Source organism: Scardinius erythrophthalmus, assembly GCF_964197995.2.
Source record: "Scardinius erythrophthalmus genome assembly, chromosome: 10".
In the NCBI taxonomy this organism is placed as follows: Eukaryota; Metazoa; Chordata; class Actinopteri; order Cypriniformes; family Leuciscidae; genus Scardinius; species Scardinius erythrophthalmus.
In genome coordinates, this window is record NC_138230.1 from 32,711,936 (window position 1) to 32,735,187 (window position 23,252).

Here is a 23,252-nt window from a genome sequence, read left to right on the forward strand (position 1 = left end):
GAAAGAATTGGAATCTCAGTTAATTTCGATGATTAATTTAATGTTATTTACATGGATGGAAGAACACGGCTGACTGAAGACTAGAAACCAGAGACTTATCTCATAAACTCAAGATGTTTGTGTCTCAGCTCTCGCATTAATAAGAAGCAGAACAAGTATTTTCCTGGTATAATTTATTAAACGTTTTCATAATGAATCAATCAGTTTCAGTGGTGGAATTACACCTCAATGACTCAAAACATTACCAAGAATATGAGCAATAGTCTTAAGCAGTGTGGCTTTTCACCAGAACTGTAGATGTTAGAGACTGATAAGGACAAGACTGATCGACTATTAAAGACAACTGATGTAACGTCTCACAAATTATTCCCTTGAAATCATGGGTGCGTACTGAATATTTCTTAATGACCACAGTAATCATAAATCCCACTGTAATGTTGAGGCATATATTCTCTTAACCAAGCAAGATGAGAAAGAAGATTAAACAGTATTTAAAACACTGTCAGGAACAAGACCAAAACACAATTAATATTGATAATATGTAATTTAACACACTTCAAACAATCGCACCCTGGAAATACAATGATGCAGTTCATAATCTAGGGTAGTGAAATCCATATTCATCCAACCCTGTGATGGAAGAATGTGATTAGTAACATCACTTCGATTGATCAATAACTCAACCAGAAAGTGCTAAAGCTATGATGTTGTAAACTACAGTACAGTACATTATTACAATGACACACTCATATTTATATATATATATATTCGTAATTTCTTCCCAATGTACAGTTTACACATCAGATTTACACAGGTAAACATCAAACGTACAGGATTTAATTATTAGTGTTGTGTTTCCATCCAGTCATTTTAATTCCAAGTTGTACTGCATATTCTCTTCATCTTTGCACACAAAACAAATGCATAAAATATGCCCCAATTGAATTTGATAAAACTGGCATTTGCAATATCCTGTTGAAATGCTTCCCATAAGACAGTTACTGCAGCTTGCATTATCATTTGCAGAAGATTACAAAACACAGATATAAAGGCATCAAAATCTACATTCTTTGTCTACATTAAACCAAACTGATAACCATCCAATTCTAAAGGTAGAAATGAGTTCAAAAGGAAGACCTTAACCTTGCTAAAGTTTGTCAAAATGAAAGGAAATTGGTGGGTTAAAGGTAAGACATTTTGAAATGCACCATCATGCAAGTGAACATTCAGAAAACTGACAATTTTATTCTGATTCTGTTCATGAAGCCACCTGTCTAAATAATTGAATCAAAAGCGAATACCTTTTCAATTGTCAGTATAGTTTAAGTGAATTCAATTAAAAGTGTGAGCCAATTTGACATGTAATCTGAAGTCTATTTCCGTGTAATGAACTGCCACTGAACTGGTAACATTGAAGAGGAGTGCAATCAAAGAGCCATTAAAGATTGACTTTATACGTGTCATATCTGTTAGTGTTCATTGGTCCACGAAGAGACATAAAGAAGTCATACAGAAAGTGCTGTTCACATTTATTTCTGTAAACTCATAAAGAAAGTGCTTAATACCTCTCTCTCTCCCTAGTGTGGCCCCACAGCTGTCTAATTTTATCATTTATGAGGGACACAAAACCATAAATATGCTGGCAGAACAAAAGGAAACCACATTAAAACCCAAACTGCCACTGCAAAGAAGAACTAAAGATACAACCAAGGCTGATTTCGGATTTGAGAGGACATAAATGGTAATAACCAGGGGCTGAGCCACTGATACATCATGTAACATTCACTTGCATAGCAATCTAGTTAGAATAGACCTTCATTGATCTGTCAACCTATAGACTGGGCCAATGGGCACATGTCTGGTGTCCAATATCATAAAGCAGAAACTCTAGAGCCAAAACAAGAACTCGAATTTCACAACGGGTCAATTTAGATTGATCTCTAAAAAGTAACAACACAACAACTTTGAAATAAGATGCTATGTCCACAGTGCACTAACAGGCTGGAGATCTTGTGCAACCCATGAGCAATTCTGAAGTGATGAAACCAAACTAGTAAGGAAATTTAGACACTATGTCCTATGATTCAATGTAAATTTGTAGTGCGTCAGTAAGTGTTGTGAAATTATAAGGTAACATAGGCTGGTAATACAATTTTTTATAGGAGCAGGAAACAGGGATTCTTGCTCTGCTGAAGAAGTTTAAGGACAGTGTAGAGAGCAGGTTAATAAAAACTTTTGGAGGAAAATTAAGAGGAAACAGAGAGCAGAAAGAATCAATCCATCTTCTCTTTTTGGACCAGTTTCGGTGCGTCAACAAACTCTCGTCCATTGACCACGACGACAGCGGCCGTAAGAGCACTGGCCATTCCCCAGAATAACACGTACGCCAGGGTCTCCGTCCAAGTGTCACCTGATAGAGAGTACAGATCCATTATTATTCACAAACTACTGTATTGTAACTCAAACTTTCTGGGAAAATGGGAATTTTAATTTTTAATATTTAAATAAGGAATATTGCAACGTGTACATTTCCAGGAAGGAAACTCAAGAATACAATCGAGGCGTTTCAGGGAGTTCAGAAACACTGCTTACTGATTTACTGAATAACTCCCTTTGGAGTGACTTTGTGCTTTGTAACACTGAAGACCTTTTTCATGCTCAAACAGTAACATGATACAATAAACAAAAGCACAATAGGACCCCTTTACAGAGGCTTTTTTATTATCTATGATATCAGCATGGTTAAAATTAATAGAGAAATTAAAAACATGCTCATCACTGAAGAGGCGTATTTAAGTCACTGCATGTATAAATTGGATAAATCTTAAATGGATTTTTGAATAAATGTATTATTTATTATTATGATTCATGTATCTGAACATAAAAAATTAGGGTCATATCATTGACCCTATTGCTTTATTTCACATTGCATTACAATGACCTTACCAGCCATTAGGAGACAGATAATGCACATGGAGAAAGCCACCACCATAATAACAGGAAGCTGCGGAAGGAATTACAGAGAAATAGCAATGTAAAATATGCAGGAAACGACCAGCAGCTGGTGGTGTTGAATTATAAATGTTAGGACTGCCTGAAGCAACTTGGACTAAATTTTTCTCTTTTTTATTCATCATGGTATTTGACCTCTTTTAATTCGAATTCTCTTTCAAGCAGTATGCACAAAGCACTGACCAATAGAAACTTCCAGTCCTTCTGCGCGTGCAGAGGCGTCAAGCCATCAGTTTCATCCACTGTATAGTTTCCGAGGAAGAGATCAATGGAGTCCTGTGGGCAAAGTCAATTACTTAAAATTCACCACAGCAATCTGGGTCTGATTGAAAGACATAAAGACAAAGATGTCATACGCACTTGTCTGAACCCGTCTGAGAAATTGTTCTTGTAATAACGGATCATTGAGTTCCAGCCGTCCATTACTAAGCCCCAATGAGTCCTCTTCCCGGTTCTGAGGTCAAAGGAGAAGGTTATAACGGTAGACGTACACAACTGCAGATATTCTGAAAGGAGTCTGGGACGAGTACCTGGTGAAGTCAGTTTTCAGGGCTCCTGTTCCTGCATACTGTTTAGCACAGGCATTGGCATTGTCTGCCCACGCTGAGAGAAAGAGTAAATGAAAACAATGGTGGTTTCTTGCTTTATTTACGGTCGATAACAGGAGAATGTGTGTGTATTGAAGTCATTTCTAGAAATATAAACACACCGTTCTTATAAATCTTCTCAAAATCAGCCTGTTCCTCAATCCTCTGGCCAACATGGAGGACACCCATCCTCTGAAATGACATGCAGCTTAGGGTGAGGAGGTACACATAACAAACCAATTGTCAACCACATTATGGATCCATATCATTGATTTCTAAATGTTTGCAAGCAATCATGACCGCACAATAGAGCGTTTACACTTCCTAAAAAGACATGACGCATCAATTTTCTAGTAAGTTTCTTTCACTGACAGAAAAATCCTGCACAAAGCCACAGAAATCAGTCAGATTTCTCAAGTGCGTAAGTGTCCTCAACTGCGTCACACCTAGTTATGACGATGCTATTTGTAATGCGGTCTCTCACCTGTAGCTGGCTCTGAAGGGAGCGTCTGGCCAGCAGGCTCTGAATGACGTTGGTGCGGTCCAGGCAGTCCATACAATTACTGCGGAAGGTTCCAGACTGCTCAGACGACACCTTCCCATCTGAGCTCACCATAAAGTACCTGAGGAATCAACATTCAAGAACCAGATCAAAGCGAGCCAGTGACGGCATCAGAGACCACAGTCCTGATTAAATGACTTTCATATTAACACATCAGACTTTCCATCCTCTCTTCACAGACATATAGCCTTTGTGCCATCTCCAAAAGCTTCTTATGTAATATTTCCTATAAAAATGTATAGAAATGACAGTACAGAAATAAATACAAACCCAAACTCGTCTTGCATCTCAGAAACTGCATCAACGAGAATCTGGAGGCGATGCCATCTCATCTTACTGCACTCTTTGTGAAAGTCAAAGGCTATGTACCTCAAATGACACACAAGCATCACTACACAGTTAAATACAAGAGGCAAATAGAAATATCTGATATGATCATAATATATCTGCTTTTAAGTAAAGCTTAGAGAAGTAAAAAAGAAGTAAAAACATTTATAATGTTACAAAATATTTCTATTTTAAATAAATGCTGTTCTTTTAAATGTTCTATTAATCAAAGAACCCTGGAAAAATTCTGGGTGAAATGTTTCTTGAACAGTAAATCAGCATATTAGAATGATTTCTGAAGGATCATGTAACTGGAGACTGGAGTAATGATGCTGAAAATTCAGTTCTGCCATCACAGGAATACATTAAATATATTAAAATAGAAAACAGCTTTTTAATTGTAATAATATTTCAAAATACAACTGTTATTGCAGTGTTTTGGTCAAAGAGCACACTTCTCCTCAACAAGATGAATGATTTTAAGCATGTGATTTGAGTTATCTGACATAGTGTAATACTAAGTTTGTCAAAAACCCAAATCCTAGTATGAGCAATAGTAATTGCCTTAATTGCCAAACACAACTAAAGATGCATCTGTAGGCATTAAACAAAAACTGTTTAAGTACTTGATGAGACCGTTTTCCATGCCGGTGACCATTTTGGCGAAGGCCTGTTCAAGGGGCAACTCAGATCCTTTTTGATTCACCTACAGACAAAGCAATTATCTTAAGCTTTGTGACCAATGGCTACAATTTTCTGAAATATTCTACCACAAGAAAAATTTAAGAATTTATTTACCAAATTTAGAATCACTTGTTTGCCATAAATGAGAACCTGTGACTCAAAATGCCTCCTGAATCCATCCATCTGCAACCAGATAAGACAGACACGATAGATAGATAGATGATAGATAGATAGATAGATGATAGATAGATGATAGATAGATGATAGATAGATGATAGATAGATAGATAGATAGATAGATAGATAGATAGATAGATAGATAGATAGATAGATAGATAGATAGATAGATAGATAGATAGATAGATAGATAGATAGATAGATAGATAGATAGATAGATAGATAGATAGATAGATAGATAGATAGATAGATAGATAGATAGATAGATAGATAGATAGATAGATAGATAGATAGATAGATAGATAGATAGATAGATACGACAGACAGATGATAGATGTGGTCTTACATGATTGGTTTCTGTGCTTATCTGTGGCTTGGGCTTGTACCTCAGGTTAGGTCTTTGAGACCAGAAAAAGGGCATGGAGCCTCGAGTCTGTGTAAGAGGAGAGTAAAAGAGCACAACTGGGGTGAATTTTAAGAGGTCAACAACAAATATCCTTGTAATAGAGGCCAACAGTAATTTCAACCGACCTGCACAAAGGACGCCCTGGCATTATTGTACTGGACTATCTGTTCTGTCTCAACGAAGTTAGCAGCATGTCCTTCAGAGTCAATGCCTGGGGTGCAGGGGGAAATTATAATATCTGCAGTAAAGACAACTGTGTGCATTTGTATAAATGCTTGAATACATCTGACCTCTGACATAATATCGGACCCCCGCTCTAAAACAGCTCCGTCTAGAGATGAGGATCCACTGAAAGACCTTCCCATTGATGCAGCATGGCTTCATCACAATAACTGAAGCAATGGGTTAAGCCTCAATATCACATGGTTTTCCTACTAATGTGTAATTTAACTGACAGTTTTATCCAAAGCAACTTACAGTGCAAATGACAGGGGCAATCCCCTTGCTAAATAAAATGTATTTGTAAATTATGGATTTTAAACTAGTCATGTCCAATTAGAGATTATCTTTCTTTATCCAGACAGTCAAGGCAAAATAAAGAGAGCAACTTAACCATGAACAACGTTGTTAAAATGCACCTCAAAGGATACATCCATGGATGACGGGAAATGCAAATTTATGGAGCTGAAAAGGGGAACCAGTGAATAAGCATGTATGATTTTCTCACATGTTTAATGTTTTATGAATTAGGAATATTTTTATACCTCGGGCTGTGAGACGATTTCTCTTAAAAGGTTTCCATTCCACACAAACCTCTGGTCTGCCTATGTGGAGAGACAAGAGAGAAGACCAAACTAAACAACTTCCAGAGATCATCTGAGAAGTTATTGTCATTTTGCAGGATGCAAGACATGATGAACAATGCAACCAAATATGCTCAGGGAGTTTGAACGCACAAAACTTGAACTTTATCAAAAAAGCCAGACACAAAAGCACAAAATCTGGCATTGAAAACAAAACATGAGGGAAAACACAGAGTGTCAGCAAGTGTGCTTGTAAAACAAGAGCTTTGCAAATCTAGTTTACAAAGAGACGGCACATCTCCTGTGACGGCCCTTTATTGTAAATTAGGGATGCGGTTTGAGACAACGAGCTGACCAGCCAGCCTGCACCCTGCTGTGCTCTATTTCTCTCTCTGCGACTGAAACCTCACACAGCTCTGTCTCTCTTCTACCATCATCACTCGCTCTCATCTGCAGTCTTTCCTCTGCTCACCCTCTCTAGCAGGCTCATCTCCTGGAAGTCCGGGCTGGTGTTGGACAGGCGCTGTTGGGTGTGGGTCAGGTCATAGTCCGTGCAGAAGTAGAAACCGTCAGTATTGAGTACACTGCTAATCATAGTCAGAAACGTCTTGTTGTCTTGCATCTGTGAGAAGGAAACAGCCATTGAAAAAGATTATAAGCAATACATGATTCGAACAGAAATAAGATTAGGGTTGTTGTTTTATTATTTAATCAATTGGGGCATTTTGGCAGTTTTATTAAAAGTAAAGAAATTACAGGACATAATGGGGAGAAGATGGGGAAATGTGATCAGGTAGGGGTGAGCAATAATTAACTTGACAATAAAAACTAGCTAAAGTAAACCTTACAATTATGGTCAATAATGATGCAATATATAGTTGTTGTTGTTTTTTATTAAAAATGTGTTTAAAATGAACTACTTAAAAAGTCCTTTTGCAAATGTCCCAATTATTTAAAGGTACACTTTTGAAAGTTAATATCATGATTTATAATTTATTTTCTATTTGAACAGTTGCAGATGCAACAAATATAAAGTGAATATAAAAAAAGTATTATTTTTTTATTAATATATTATGTAATAATAATAATAATTAAATGATTTGATAATATATTAATTCTATTTGTATGTATTTTGATTTTATTAAGGCAAGACACCCCAGGTGAATAGGGTAAAAAATGTATTAATAGATATCACCAAAATTCCCCATTTGATTGATAACATTAAGAAAGTTGTTTTTTTTTAAATGTTATGTTTAAATAACATATGCACTAATTTGCATACATTTCTAGAACAAAAATCTGAACATTGGATGAATTCAGGTTAAATGTTTTTTGACGTATTAGAGTCAAAGGCTTTTACAGGGGGGATTTTGGATCTCTCTTTTTATCACTCTATAAATCAGAAAATACTGTCAACAGCCAGAAAAAAATAAAATGTTGTATAAAATCAGGCAAATTACATAAACGCCTCTGTAAAAACCTTCAGAATATAAATAGGAATAAACCTGTAAAGTTTGGTGTTATGTAAGTACTGGTGAAGTGGAGATTTCTGCCTCAGTACAGGAGAAAACAGCCTTTAAAGATATGTACTGTAACTGAAATCTACAAACACAAACAGATAAAGTGCTATAAAAGATACACTTTAAAGACTATTTTGGATTTTTTTCTTTCCAAAAACCACTTTATGAAAAAAATAATAATAATTATTCTGTTTTTGCCTGTATGTCTCGCCTTAAATTATTGATTTAAAAAAACATAATTAATGATACAACTAATAATTACCAATAATACTAAAACAATTCTTTCTATTATTAATGTGTCATTAATAAAATTTAATGATGATATTATTTTGTCTGTTTCTCTCTTTTTAGCTTTTACACTTTTATTTTTTGCTCAATTTAATGAAAAAAAAAATAGACTTACACTAAATTTATAATAGACAATTGGCAAATTTAGGTCACAATATAATGTGGGACAAATCTGAACTTACATCTCTCTAATGAACTCTTAATGGCCTGGTTTCACGGACAGGACTTAGATAGGGCCAGGATTAGGCCTTAGTTTAAGTAGCTTGAACATGCCTTAGATAAAAAACATTTCTGGTGCTGCATCTTGAGACAAAACAATGGCACTGACATATTTTAAGATATATTAGTGCAAGTTGCTTTCAGTTAAAAAATGCATTTAAGTCTGAGACTAGGTTTAAGCCTTGTCTGTGAAACCGGGGGAATGTGTCTGGAGCAGATCTAACTGCTAAGCCATGACTTTGACAAAGAAAAGGAGTTTGTCATGTTCAAAAAAGTCTGTTAAACGTTTTGTAGTTGAGGCTTATGCACATCATGTATTCAAATCATGCATGTTCACAAGTTAATCTGCTCCAATGCATCACACAGCACTCACGGCAATATTACTTTGGCACAACTCATTCATTCTTACTGAAAACAAGCTTTGCAAATGTGCAGGTGCCAAAACTATGCTCTAGGCCAGTGATCTCAAACTCAATTCCTGGAGGGCCACAGCTCTGCACAGTTTAGCTCCAACCAGCTCCAACTCACACCTGGAAGGAAGTTTCTAGTAATCCTGAAGACCTTGATTAGCTGGATTAGGTGTGTTTGATTAGGGTTGGAGCAAAAATGTGCAGAGCTGTGGCCCTCCAGGAATTGAGTTTGAGATCACTGCTCTAGGCCAATGGCAAGACTAAGTCTGTGCACATCCCTTCTGCAGTCAGAAATCACTAGCCAAAGCTCTGATTCTGGGAATAGGGGTGGAATAGGCACAACCTGAATTGAGTCCTCCTCCCAGAAGAACTTTTGTCAGCAGAACCTTTAGCAGTTATTAAATTCTGCTCATCTCTGTTATGAAACCAATTCATGCATGGAATCAAAATTAGGGTGAGCAACAGATTAGTAAACGTGTGGCACCTTCATCTCACTGTCTTATTAGTGAGGCCAGAATCATACTTTGGACAAGTATGCAAACAACGCTGAGATTGCAAAACGTACTTGCATTTTATTATTAAATTATGGTCTGGCACATTTTGAGACAAAACAATGCAATTAAACCGTAGCTAGAAGCATTCACTGCAGACTTGAACCCTTACATTGCCCTTACTTTACTCTTATCTGAGGGTTCAGAGGTGTTTGGAGTACTTTATCGGTCTAGTTAGTCGACTTGCAGTCAAGCCTTCCAGGCACTTTTTCAACTCTAGCAGGAAACATTTCCTGTGCCCATTACTGGTCTACTCACCGGCTGTATCCAATGCCAGCATTTCAGCCGAAGTCTTAGCCTTGCTAAATAATGCAGCAAGTATACAACACTGTAATGAGATATCACTGAGCTCTGAGCGTGGGCTCAAATGAAAAATTTACTGTACGAGTACATCCCGCTTTCACAACCTAGGGCTGCATCTGCTGCGTTGTTATCACAACACTTCTAAGTAAACTACAAATAGAAAAAAGGCAAAAAAAATCTTAGCAGGAAACCTTTGGTTATGATTTAGTGACGTACTGGGAAACTCATCAAACAAAAATTGACATTTAGAGCCCACTTTCTATGCAAGGTGTTACAAACATCAGCATTAGACTGAAAGTTGAGGTTAGGGACTTTGATGACCTGAATATCTGTAAGGTGCAAAATTGTCTTCTTATAAGAAATCACATCAAACTCCACCGCTTTCCACACAGTGTGGCCAAACAGGTCGCCCACTTTCCTCTTCCGGGTGATGACTATGAGGTACATCCCTGAAGAAGCCAAAAAGTCATGCGTCACGGTATGCAAACATGTACGTGATACAATTAACGTTCCGAATTCTATGTGGAACATTATAATATGGGACCTACCAGCCACAAGGCGAACAGTTCCCATGACTCCACAAATGGGCCTGGTTACGCCTGATGGGGGGATGTCCTTAATACCTACAAGAAGAAAAAACATTAAATGCGCCATACGAATGACAGTAACCCATTTTGCAGATTGGGAAGATTTAAAGAGGTCCTATTACACTTTTTTACATTTTCAACTTTTTTTAGTGTGTAATGTTGCTGTTTGAGCATTAAAAAAGGTCTGCAAAGTTACAAAACACAAAGTCACTCCAAAGGGAGTTATTCTCTATATCAGTAATTACTGTGTCTGAATTCCCTGAAACCCCACGGACTGTAGTCTTGAGTTTTTTTCTGGGAATATACAAGTCACACTGTCCCTGATTTAAATAATTCCCAGACAATTCATGCACAAAAAAGGGTGAGGCCTGGTTAAGTTGCATTAGTAATGAGTTGAAACTCGTGATTATGGTAAGGTGCGTGACATTTCCGAAGTTCGAAGCGGTTGACCAATCACAACACACTGATCCAGACAAACAATCAGAGCACATTGCGTTTTTCAAAAGAAGGGCTTTATAGAGACAGGAACTAAACAGAGCGTTACAGATGTGCTGCAACAATGTAAAATATGTGAAAAATATAATATTAATATAAAATAAAATAGTGTTTTTTTAACATTTAAACATGAAAACCTGATCTAACAGACCTCAAAATCAAGACATTGAAAAAGGGCATAATAGGTCCAGCATGAGGAAGTAACAACTATTTCTGGGATACACCTTTAACACAGCAACTACCTCAAATGTAAAATGTCATAGTGACAATGAAGATAAAATGTCACTTTGCAGGGAGGTCAAGATTAAAACAGAACTACGACAAAATCCAAATAGCTGCCATAACTTTTAATCGATGCCAGTACACTTTGAAAGGTCTGATTCTCTTGCAAGTTGAGGCTCTTCATAAATGTCAGATCACAGCAGCCCATATTATAAATCTTTCACTGTACTTTTTTTTACATGGACAGAGAAATGAGGTGCTTAACCTTCAGAAAATGTTCATCGCCAACCTCAGAAAGACAAACTACATTTTATATGAGCTGTTTTATTTGCTATTCACTTTTAGAAATCCTGTCATTGAAATTTGGGACATTTTGAAATATAGTTTAAACACCCTAGTTTGGTAGTTTGCCAATTGTTTAGCAACATATAACTGTTTGGGGTTGGTAAGATGTTTTTGAAAGAAGTCACTCATTTATTTAAACAAAAATACAGTAAAAACAGTAATATTGTGAAATATTTAAAATAGCTGAGAGCTGAGACTTTTAGACAATTTTTAGATTTGATATGTAATATGATAATTTCTCATGCTGGGCTAATTAGACAAAGTTTATCAAACATTTCCAGTAGTTGTCCTGTAAAACATTTGTGCTTTATGCTTTAAAAAAAAATATAGGACACCAAAGTGTATTATAACAGAATGGGTCCTTTGTATAAAAAATTGAATGGAATACAAAGTATTTAGACTAGCTTCCAATCTTATTAGTCATCAAACCGTACCTGCAAGGGTCATCTCGGTGGACACCCTATCAATAACCAACACATCATTAGCTCCATCATCACAAGCCTCAATGTAGAACTTCTCAGGTGTTGCATGCCTATGAAAAGCAGAAAAGACAAGAAAAATCAGCAATCATGTTCTATTTTTTATACCCAACCATTTCTTATTAAACTAAGAGCAGCACGTCTATTCTGAGTCTTTTCTCATTGTGCTGGTAAACACACAGGTTTTATAACAAGGACCCCTTGTTATAAAACAAGGGGTCAGGGTTTGGCAGGTTAGCATGTGGAAGTTAGCTAGAAGCTGTATTCTCGTAAGAAATCGCAAGATTAGTGGAAATTTGCTAAACTGTAGTGAAGACAAAAAACACTGAGAAGCTTTTGACTGGTGATAATATCAACAAGACGAAACATCTTCAGAAACATCATAGCTTTAAAGTTAATCTCATCTCAGACCATCTGGAGAGACCAGATTATCAGCAGCATCAGAAATCAGAAATTAAATACTTTTAATTTCGGCTGTGCATATTTTTATAAAGTTTAGATGAAATTACAGATAGGATTGGATTATCTCTTTATGCAAGTTTCGACAGTGTGAGGAGTTTGAGAATCTGTTTCAGTAACACATCCTATGTGTGTGTTCCACTTTTATGGCTGGAGTCTTCCTTCCTTGCCAAAATGCTGAGCAACACTTTCTGTGCACCACTTAATGTGTCTGCAAAAAGGGAGGCATCCTGCGCTTGCACTGTTAACCTCTGCCCCATTAACCATTAATGCATAATAGGACTGAGGAATTTGTCTCAATTTCAAAATGTACTTGATGGCTTACAGTTTGTTTAGATGACACATGGTAACAAAACAACTTTTTTTTTTCTTTTTTTCTCAGAGCCAACTGATCAGGCAATGCAAGTAAAGGCAACACAGATATTCAACTTTAGCTTGCAGGGTTTTTTTTTTGCCAGAGTTGCAGAAAAGTTGCATCACTTATAGGACTTATAGGTAACACTTTATTTTAAGGTGATGTAGTTACACGTTACTACATGTACTTACATAGTAATTACAGTAAATTATGCATAATTACAAGAAACTAACCCTAAACCAAACCATAACCCTAACCGCAACTTAATTTATATTACTAAGTACTTTACAGTATACAAAGTATTTGAGAGTAGAATGTAACTACATCACTTTAAAATAAAGTGTCTCGTGTCTGTATATGACAAAACAGCCATTATGAATCATGAAAACATTCAATACAAAATATACACAATAAATCCTGTATTGAGTATATTTTGTATTGTGTACATTCTGTATCATGTGTCTATTTTAATTTGTATCATATATATTTCATGTGCCTTGTAAAGTGCAATGTCTGAAGTACGTATTCACCCACCACTACACTTCTTTGTTTTGGTGGTGAGAGAATAAAGGTTATTTGATTTGAAGGTTAATCAAAAAGGGTAATGAGTCTAAGCACACACAGTGCTTATGGTGCAAGGGTTAATGTCATTATAGTTTTTCTGTAATACCACTGGCAATGTTCTTTTTATTATGCAAGAGCCATTCATAAGACTCAAAAGCTTAGTGTACCTCTAAAAAAGTAGGCTTTACAATAATAAGGGCACATTTCATAATTAAAGCTGATGCAAACAACCATTTATATTTTGCTGTTTAGGACGCATAATGGTTAACCTCAAAGGCTGTAAAGAACATGTCTGGGTCACCACAGCAAATAAAATAAATACATTAAATAAACAAATAATAATTAAATCAAATAAATAATTACTACCAATATTTTTGAACAATACATTTAAAAAGTGTTGCATTATACATTATTATGAAAATTAAGCACATTTTTTCATTACAAAGGTGGAAAGTAACTAATTACAAATACTTTCGTTACAGTATTGAGTAGATTTAAAAAAAATAATAAATAAAAAAACTACTTTCTTGAGTAGGTCTATAAATAAAATGTGGTACTTTTACTTTTACTTGAGTTGAATAAAAATAAAGAATTCAACTTCGCTACATTTATTTTTTACCAAAAGTACAAAGTAGCTGACATTTGACAGACACTTTTCAAACTACCGCGGTGGGTGGAGCCCTGTGCTTTTTTTTATTTTATTTTTATTTATTTTTTTATTCAACAATTGCACAGTTTACAGAAACGTTCATCACCATTATAAAAAATAACATTTTGTGCAGTTTCCAACATTGCAGGTGTTTTAACTTAAACAAAACATAAACAAAAGACTCACATCATCACATTTTGCCAGGGGAAGTACGGATTTACAAAAAGATATCAAAGTGTTTACAAACATTCACCGTTTTTTTTTGCCTTTTGATTAAGAGAATACTTAATCGTGTTGACATATTGCTTGACCTCATTGTTAAAAGCAATAAAAGATGTTTTGGAATGCGCAAACTTACATTTATGAATGTAAAATTTTGCGAAGAGAATAATGAGATTAATAATGAAAGTTTCATTAGGCCTAGTCTTAGTTCTGTTGAGGTCATAAAGGCCAAAAAGAATATCCTTCCAAAACAATTTGAAATCTTTCTCAATTTTTTCTGCAATAAAATTACAAATGTCAGACCAGAATCTTTGGACAAAAGGGCAGTGCCAAAACAAATGGGTAACTGTTTCAATATTCATAGAGCAGAAAGTGCACATTACATCAATGTCTTTTTTAAATTTTTTAACAATATGATCATTAGACGGGTAAAACTTATGAATTATTTTAAATGATATTTCTCTCATTTTGTTGGTCAGCAGGTATCGGTTGGGTAAGAGCCAGACCTTCTTCCAGTCAATGTTTTGCACAAATTTATTCCAGTATGGAACCACATATGGGACTGTGATAATATCTGTTTTGAACAGGGATCTAATTAGTTTATTGTTCTTACCATTGTTACAAGAAAAAGAAATCTTACCAACTGAAGTGTCAGTCAGCGATAACAAAGTTAGTTGTTGTGTGTCCAATCTTGGTTGAGCTCTATATAGCATGCAGACACCAGAAGAAATTGCTCCAAAGACTTTGGCATAATCTCCAGGAGACACAGGAATTTTGTATTCTTCTAGAAACTCATTATAAGAGTAAAGACAACCAGCCCTGTTAAATAATTGGTCAACAAAAATAATGTTATTATTAAACCAGTAATCAATGAATAAAGATTTGTGTTTAAACAGTATGTCTTTGTTGTACCATATGTAATATTTGTTGGGTGAAAAGTTGTGTTTGAAAATAAGAGACCATGAAAGGAAGGCCTGGCGGTGAAAGGACGCCATTTTTATCGGAACTTTATCAATGTTATAATTACAGGTTAAGAAAAAGCTCAACCTACCCAGTTTTGACAGAATATGACATGGTATGACATGTTGCAAAACCAATCAAAAAATTCCAGTCCAGCTGGGGGGCGGGGCGTTCAATCCGCGCTTTGACAGTCAATCAATCACTGGTGGCGCTCGCGACCTCGCGTTTTGAATCACTATCGCTAACGTTTTCATTTTTTAACGAGATATGAGATATACTCATATTGAGATTTTAAATTGAAATGGGTCATACCATTGATATTACCAGAGCACTGAGCAGTTGAAGTAAATAGAAAACTCGGCTCATACAAAGATGCAGTTATTGCATGGACAGAGCAAGAACAACGTAAAAATGCATGCACACAGTTCAGTTGAACGGTAAAGCTTGACCTCTTTAACAATGCAGTTAAACTTAATGTACGAAGCAAACTTTGTACGAAGCTGAAATAACCTCAACATTAGAAACAACAGTGAAATAAGATCGCATGACAGTGCATGGGCTCTTTTCTCGGAAGAAAAAAAAACAAAAAAACATTTGATTTAACATGTTAACCAGTACCCCACTTTATTTTTACTGGCACTTTTCTATTCATACTATTTTAATCCCTAATTTCTTTGATTCATAATTTCTCACTTACCCTTCTGTGCTTTTGCTCTTTTTAAAAAATATTCAAAAGATCTTATTTTTTCAAAATTAGTAATGAAACAATCGCTCTTAGCAACAGGGATAGCTAGTATGTTTGCTTAGCATAGTGTCAAACACAACAATTTATGAGATTAATATAATGTTTTGCTCAAATCACTATATACAAACACACGTCAGTCGTGTTTGAAATAACTTGCTTCAATGTCGCACCAGTAAACACATCATCAGAGAACTGAAGAGATGTCGTTGTGGGACTGGAAGGTAAAGTTGTTTTGATAAAAGATTACAAGGGCACATGAATTTAAAAATAATAATAATAATAATAATAATGTGCATAGATAAATCATTTGATGAATACTGCAATCTTCCATAAAAACAAAAATTGTCAAGTTTGATTTCATGTTGACTTTAAAGTGCGTAGAGACTCTTATGGGCCAAATAATGCAAGTTTCTGACATACTGGTTTTATTGAAGGAAATAAATGTGCCCATAATATAAGATGATTTTCATTTCAATTGTCATGAAAATAATATCCTTGTGCAAAAAAAAAAAAATTATAATCCTGGATCTCAGAACTGTACATGTCCAGATGTCAGTAACTCAGACCACTGTAACTTATGTCAGTGTCTGATAACCAGCCAAGGGTCATGTTGATGTAAGGTGTGGGCTAGTGACATTCCATTCAGGTTTACTTCCCTTTTAATGGTGCGCCTGCAGTTTCACCCTTTAAATAAAGCACAATTTTAACAGTATAGATACATACCAATAAGTCAAATTACTAGATATGTATTATACATATCTAATGGTTCTCAATGGCTTTTCCAAATATAATTGAATATTTTAAATAATTAATAGAGCATGTCATACTGTACAAAAAAAAAAGTTTATAGCAGGAATAATGTTTTGACTGAAAAGCATTAACAGTTTAACAGCAGCTTTACACAAATGCAGCACTGAAACAGCTCACTGTGCTTGAGTGTATTTTAAGCATAGTCAAAAATGGGGAACTTAGTCTACATCTAGCACTCTCACTGATGAATGAGAACAGGTGCTGTCCACACTGTCACATAATAACCCAGTGAGCTGCCTAGACAGCATTTGGCGCATCACAGGAGCGTTGTATTCCCTAAATGTAGTGAAAAGGTTCGGCTCGAGCATTCTGTCTAGACAGGGAGCTCATTGGGTTTTGATACACAGCCAATCTGAACAGTCTCTGAACGGCTTAAGCCTGTACAGCTTCCACCACAACATAAAACTGGCCTGTACAGACAACCACACACCCTGACAGCGCCAACAGACGCTGCCATTAAACAAGCTGACATTCATTAAAGTGAAACTGAGCGCTGTATGGGTTTATATATGTCGCTGTGCTCGAATAAAAGTTTCAACTTACAGGTTGAACCTCTCGTAGGCAGTCGCCATCTTCACTTCCGGGTTTGCTCAATCCGACGTGACGTATATGTGGGAGTGGCGACCAGAAGGGACGGCTTTCCGGTTCAGACGTCACTGTGCAGGTTACCTCATTTGCACCTAAACAAGATTCTAGAGTTCGTATTTGTCTCATTTTATATACTATAAGGTCTGTCTATGAAAGATATGTATATTTATTATTAATTTACTTCTCAAACAATAAAAAAGCGATTGAGTTTGTTGTTAAGCTTTTTATTTTGCAGTTAATTCTTCATATTCAAGACTCATACTAAAGTATTTTCAGTTGAAATGTCTCAAACATTCCGAAACCCATTTCTACCACACAAAAAATAAAATAAAAAATCAGTCAATATTTTATGAGATAGCCCTATGACATAAAAAGTTGACAATATGCGATACTATAGGCGTCATAGTTGTGACATAAATAAAAGTAAAAATTATGAGAAAAAGCATCATATTTATGAAATAAAAAGTTGACATAATATAGTTTAATATATAAAATAATAATATGAGATAAAAAGTCAAAATGTTTACATAACCTACTAAATCATAATATGAGAAATTCAAATTTGACATAAAGTCAAAAGTATTAAATCATAATTGTGACAAAGTCAATTATCTCATAATTTTGATTTAGTAGTTCATATTTTTTACATTTTATCTCATAATTATGACTTTTTATAATAAATGAAGTACCAAAACACGATTTGTTTTCTTATGTGGCTTTCATAGTCTCAATAAGCACAACACATTTCTAAGACATTGTGATCTCATTTTACAGTTTAACTAATTATTAAATTTATATTTCGAATGTATTATTTGTCTTTGTTTTAATGCAGTGCTTACTGTTATGTGTTTAAATAAATAAATACAAATAATCCAAACTTAACACAAGTGGACACTTTTAATAACCAGAAAACTAATAATAAAAACAGTGTCTCCCACAAGTAAATATCCACATTTACACACAGTATCGTGCAATGTACTGTATATGAAATGCAAGTGTAAAGGTGATGATACGGGCTACCAGGTGAGACAGGCCCACGACCGATCTAAAAAATCCAGATAGAAATTTGTTGCCCATTTTCAATGGGAAAGTGCCCAAGCAACATTGCTCAAAAAAAGTTGCCCCATGTTCAGCAGACTTTAAGCAGGTGTGGGTTGTTGGAAGGTCACCTGTGTGTTGCGTGTGTATGTTTTCCACAACTATTCAAATTGAACAATCATTTAAAAAAATTCCCAGTCCTTGAATTATTTAAGGAGTGTGATTATGCATATGACATAGTCCCCCACCCACAAGCCCAACCCAAAGATGAGTCAGGAGGCAAGGGTAACCCCCACAAGGTAAGTGTAAAAGAGGAAACCTAGTTTCACCTGCAAAGGAACCCACAACAGGATGTTTCCCCTCAACTGCACAACTGAAAACATCATTGCATCCACTGATTAGCACTTGTATAAGATTACATGATAGAATCATACACAAAGATATATAGCATGTACAGTACCGTTTAAAAGTTTGGGGTCAGTAAGATTTTTTTTTTATTCTTTATTTATTTATAATGTTACAAAAAATGATGTAAAGATAATGAAATGAAATGCCATTCCGTTGAACTTTTTACATCAAGAATCCTGAAATAAATGTATCACAGTTTACACAAAATATTAAGCACAACTGTTTTCAACATTGATAATAATAAGAAATGTTTCTTGAGCACTAAATCAGTATATTAAAATGATTTCTGAAGGATCATGTGTCACTAAAGACTTGAGTGCTGAAAATTCAGCTTTGACATCACATCACAGGAATAGATTAAATTTTTAAATATATTCAAATAGAAATCAGTTGTTTAAGATTGAACAATAGCCTATATCACAAAATTGTTCAATTTATTCAGACAAATGCAGCCTTGGTCAGCAGAGATTTGTTCAAAACATAAAAAAGTCTCACATCATGCAAGATACCTGCATCGATTCATTAAGAATCAAATTTCCCCGCAATGGCCAACTCCCAGTGTCAATTTCTGATCGCGTCAAACAAGGCTGTTTATTAACAATCAGCATTGAGTACAAACTTGAGTACAGATGACTTCAGACAGTGGTGCTTCTGCAAATGATTAATCAAAACAGAGTCTTTAAAACACCACATCTTATGATCAAGCAAACGCTTTCAGCATAAATTATTCAAACTTTCCACATTTTAATTCTCCTGCGCTGTTGAAACGCATTGCTAACACGATATTCTCGATATGACGATATTGCTGATGCCGCCTACCTGACCCCATCTTCCATTTCCCACAAGAAGAACGGACCCAACCGGAACATGGCCTCACCTGCTGTACTGATGTTATGCCTTGAGCAGAAGCAGCAAAGTCTCCAGGTTAATAGACTTCCCCGATCGCTCCCTGTGCACTTTCTTTTTAGCCAGCTTGAATGAGTGTAAGCCTTAAACTTGCCTGCCTGGTGTGGGACCTTGGGGATATTTCGCCAAGTTTGTCAAGTGGGTGCTGGTCTGCCCTGCTGAGGAAGAACTCACCAGGCCTGCTTCAACTCCAGCTCCGCCAGAGCCCAGCTATTCACCACCAATAAGCGTTATTTTTATTTTTATGAACTAGAGGACATTTTTGAAGAGGATTTAATAGACTTTTTTTAAAAAGAGATTATTCCTAGTTCCCCAGTTTCTCCAGCGTCCCCTGAATGCCCGCCCAGCCTCCCTCTCCCACCTCCTCATACAGCCAGCTCCTCAGCCCCACTTCCGCTGGTGTTCTTCAGCCTCTCTGATTCTCCCACATGCTGCCCAGTGTCTTCAGGCCACCAGTTCCATCCAGCACAGAGGATCCCCTGTCTCCGCCGCGTGATATTATTATTCTTTTTTTTTCCCAAACCAGTTCAGCGGAAATCCTGCCCTGCAGCTAATTCTATTGGTTAAGGTTACAGTGACGGGTAGGTTTAAGGATCAGTGTTTGGTGTAGGCATTCAGTACAGTGATTGACATGACCAATGAAATCTTTAGAATTGGTTGCAGGGCGGGATTTCTGCTGAACTGGAAAAAAATTACACGTCGCCGCCTCTAGCCTCTGTGCCCATCGCTCCACCTCTGCCTGTCGACACATCGACTCCACCCTGGCTCCTCCCTCCCTCGGCTCCACCGGAAACCATCGCCCATACGGCTTCACCGGGCTCCCTTGTCCCTCCTGCTGTACCTTGATCAGGCATCGTCCTGCTTGCACCTTTGGCTTCGTCTGGCTCCTCCCTCCTCCCCACGGCTCTGCCTTCGTCCTCTGGCACGCCGTCTCTGCCTCTGTCCTCTGGTTATCCACCTCGGATGCTCGTCGCCACGGCTTCACCTCGGCCTCCAGTGCCATCGGTTTTGCGTGGGCTTATAAGCCGGTCAGCTCCACCAGGGTCTTTATCTGTGGCGTCATCTCCGTCGGTTATCCCCAGGGTGCCTTCCATCAAGTCGGCACCATGGCTATTCGTCCTGGCTGGTCCCTGGCTTAACATCTGGTTCAACATCTGGCTTTCTCTTGGCTCCTCCCACCATCCACTCCTCCATGGACTGTTTTTGCTTTTGCCTTGGACTCTTTGTTTTTTGTCAGCTCCACGCCCTCCCCCAGAGTCCCCTTTCTCATCAGTTAGACTATTTACGCTAGCGGGCGTACTGTTGAATGTATGGTCTGTCTCCTATGATTCATTGTGTTTTGGTTTAGTCCTCTGACCTAGTTTTCCCCGGTCTGTCTAATTATTTATGACATTCACCTGTGCCTTGCTAATTTACTAAGTTCCTTTGTTTGCTTTGTATAACCCCATTTACAGAAAAGTTGGGACATATTGTAAAATGCAATAAAATTCACAATCTGCTCCATATACTAGTGCAAAGTTTATTTACAATAATTGGCACCTGATTTAGGTTTAATATCTTGTTTAATGCAATGACATGATCAATGATAAAGAGATTTCCACAAATACCTGTCAGATCAGCATTGCAATCTAAGGAAGTTTTATTTTATGAGATTAGTCAGATGAGTGTTATTAGTCAGATGTCTGAATTCCCCTCATCTTTCAACACCCCAGCCCATCACTGTCAGACTCTGCCAATAAATATGTGGGAGTTACACGAAGAGAGTTCTCCCATGATGCTACAAATGGTTACATTGTGTTGTTACAGCACCAAACATGGCTTATTTCATGAAAGCTGCTGTAATGTCGTTATTCCAGGGATGAGCATGGCATCCCATGACCAAACTTTTTAATCTGTATTTTAATTTCCCAGTTTCACTTCCTCTAAGGAAGCTAACAATATCTTTAAATGTCATAATTGGGGAGATTGTAATTTCAGGGGAATCTTTTATCTTTTATATGTGCTGTGACTGAATCACAAGTTTATTGTAAATATCCTGTAGCCTGAGATGCACTTTTAAATACTGATATCTCAACAGAGAGATCAAATTAAAAGGTAATTTGATAAATTTATATTTAATATATATTTTATATATAAATTATATATAATTTATATATTTAATTTATATAAAACTATATTTCTATAAAGTGATAAATCAAATTAAAAGTTATGTGACCCAGTCCCAGGCCGAAAGATGAACTGTTTTTTTCAGTTCAGTTACACTGAAATGTGACCACAGAGATTCAGTACACTATTTTTAAACGTCCTACTTTTAAGTTCTCCGTATTCACCAGAAGCCTACGTATCTTTCACATCTTTACACCCTCTCATGCGGTATAAAACTTGCATCATTTGGCCCGAGTCAATGCACTGGAAATTAAATACATTAATTTCTTGACAAAGTGGTTGGTATTATGGCATTCCACAGTTTCCCGTAATTAAACACACATACACCTGTAATGTTTGAGAAAAGACAACAAGGGCCAAAACTTGTTTTAGTGCTCTAAATGCAAAATAGCAGCATTCATTAAAAACAAAACAAACATGATTTTTGATGCTGTTCACTTTATTTAAACAATTTATTTTCATTTAACACCATTGTATCAGGTTTCTAATTCAACTGTGATTGCTTCATGGTCAATTGACTTGAAACGGAGATTTCTCTTTGAATTACTCTTTGACTTAACTTGAAGGTTTCATTTTGAAATAACGTTTCAATCAAGTAACCCAATCAAAAAAGACGTTCACGTCCCATCATGCTTTGCACAGAGCTGAATTGGGAGAGTAAATGTCGAAATAAAGTGTTATTTTATGCATTTAGCAAGATGAGAAAATGGAGAGACTTGTTAAAGGGATAGTTCACCCAAAAATGAAAATTAGCCCATGATTTACTCACCCTGAAGCCATAGTTGTGTAAGACTTGAGAAATGGTTAAGGAGCGACCAGACCCTGAGAAGACAGGATCTTGCTGGAAATTTCCATTTGAACTCACCATCTGAGACAAAAGTCTCACCTCCGAGTCATCCTAATCTACATTTCACTCCCTCATCCCTCACCCCCTCTCTCTCATACTCAGATCACCTGAATTCACCCAAGAAAATACATTGAGTAAATAAATCATCGAGTATTGTACATTTTTGGTATCATTTGAATTGTCTTAGTGCGACTGGTACTAATGTCTCATTACCAAATAAGTAAAACAAAAGGTAATAAGGCGTTTAGGAGTTTAGAGATAACTGGCACACAAAGGAAAGTGGTTTAGACAAATGGTCACCCCACCCCAAAAGGTATCAACTCTGAATGTAAATTCCCGTTGTTTGCAGATGTTTCCATGTGAAAGAAGTTTCTGTCTATATAAGGAAATGCAACGAGAAGATTGCAGTAACAGAAGGCCCCGCCTACTTAGATGAGCCCATGATGTTGAAGGACCTAAAAAAGTTCAGCGTCATGTATTTTAATGTTGAGTTCGCATCTCTTCTCTTTATTCCAGAGCATTTGATGTTTTGTATCGATTATCTTTGAAATGATTATGA

The 23,252-nt window shown here is 36.4% G+C and overlaps 1 protein-coding gene across 2 annotated transcripts; it reads right to left on the reverse strand.

Moving 5' to 3' along the window:
- Positions 1-22: 22 nt before the first annotated feature.
- sacm1la (SAC1 like phosphatidylinositide phosphatase a) lies at positions 23-17,367 on the reverse strand. Of its 2 annotated transcripts, XM_081376389.1 has the most exons (20): positions 17,284-17,367; positions 11,932-12,029; positions 10,397-10,471; positions 10,170-10,297; positions 7,030-7,179; positions 6,519-6,578; positions 6,405-6,438; positions 6,045-6,146; positions 5,880-5,965; positions 5,695-5,781; positions 5,287-5,355; positions 5,115-5,194; positions 4,432-4,530; positions 4,084-4,222; positions 3,722-3,791; positions 3,543-3,615; positions 3,373-3,466; positions 3,196-3,288; positions 2,947-3,004; positions 23-2,410 (listed from the first exon to the last, which is right to left on the reverse strand). In XM_081376389.1, the coding sequence occupies exons 1-20, from the start codon at positions 17,310-17,312 to the stop codon at positions 2,274-2,276; spliced, it is 1,761 nt and encodes a 586-aa protein (XP_081232515.1). In that variant the 5' UTR covers positions 17,313-17,367; the 3' UTR covers positions 23-2,273. The 2 variants fall into 2 exon arrangements, with proteins under 2 accessions (XP_081232515.1, XP_081232516.1); XM_081376390.1 differs by lacking the exons at positions 10,397-10,471; positions 11,932-12,029; positions 17,284-17,367 and adding an exon at positions 9,804-9,847 and having other exon boundaries at positions 163-2,410; positions 10,170-10,267.
- Positions 17,368-23,252: the final 5,885 nt, after the last annotated feature.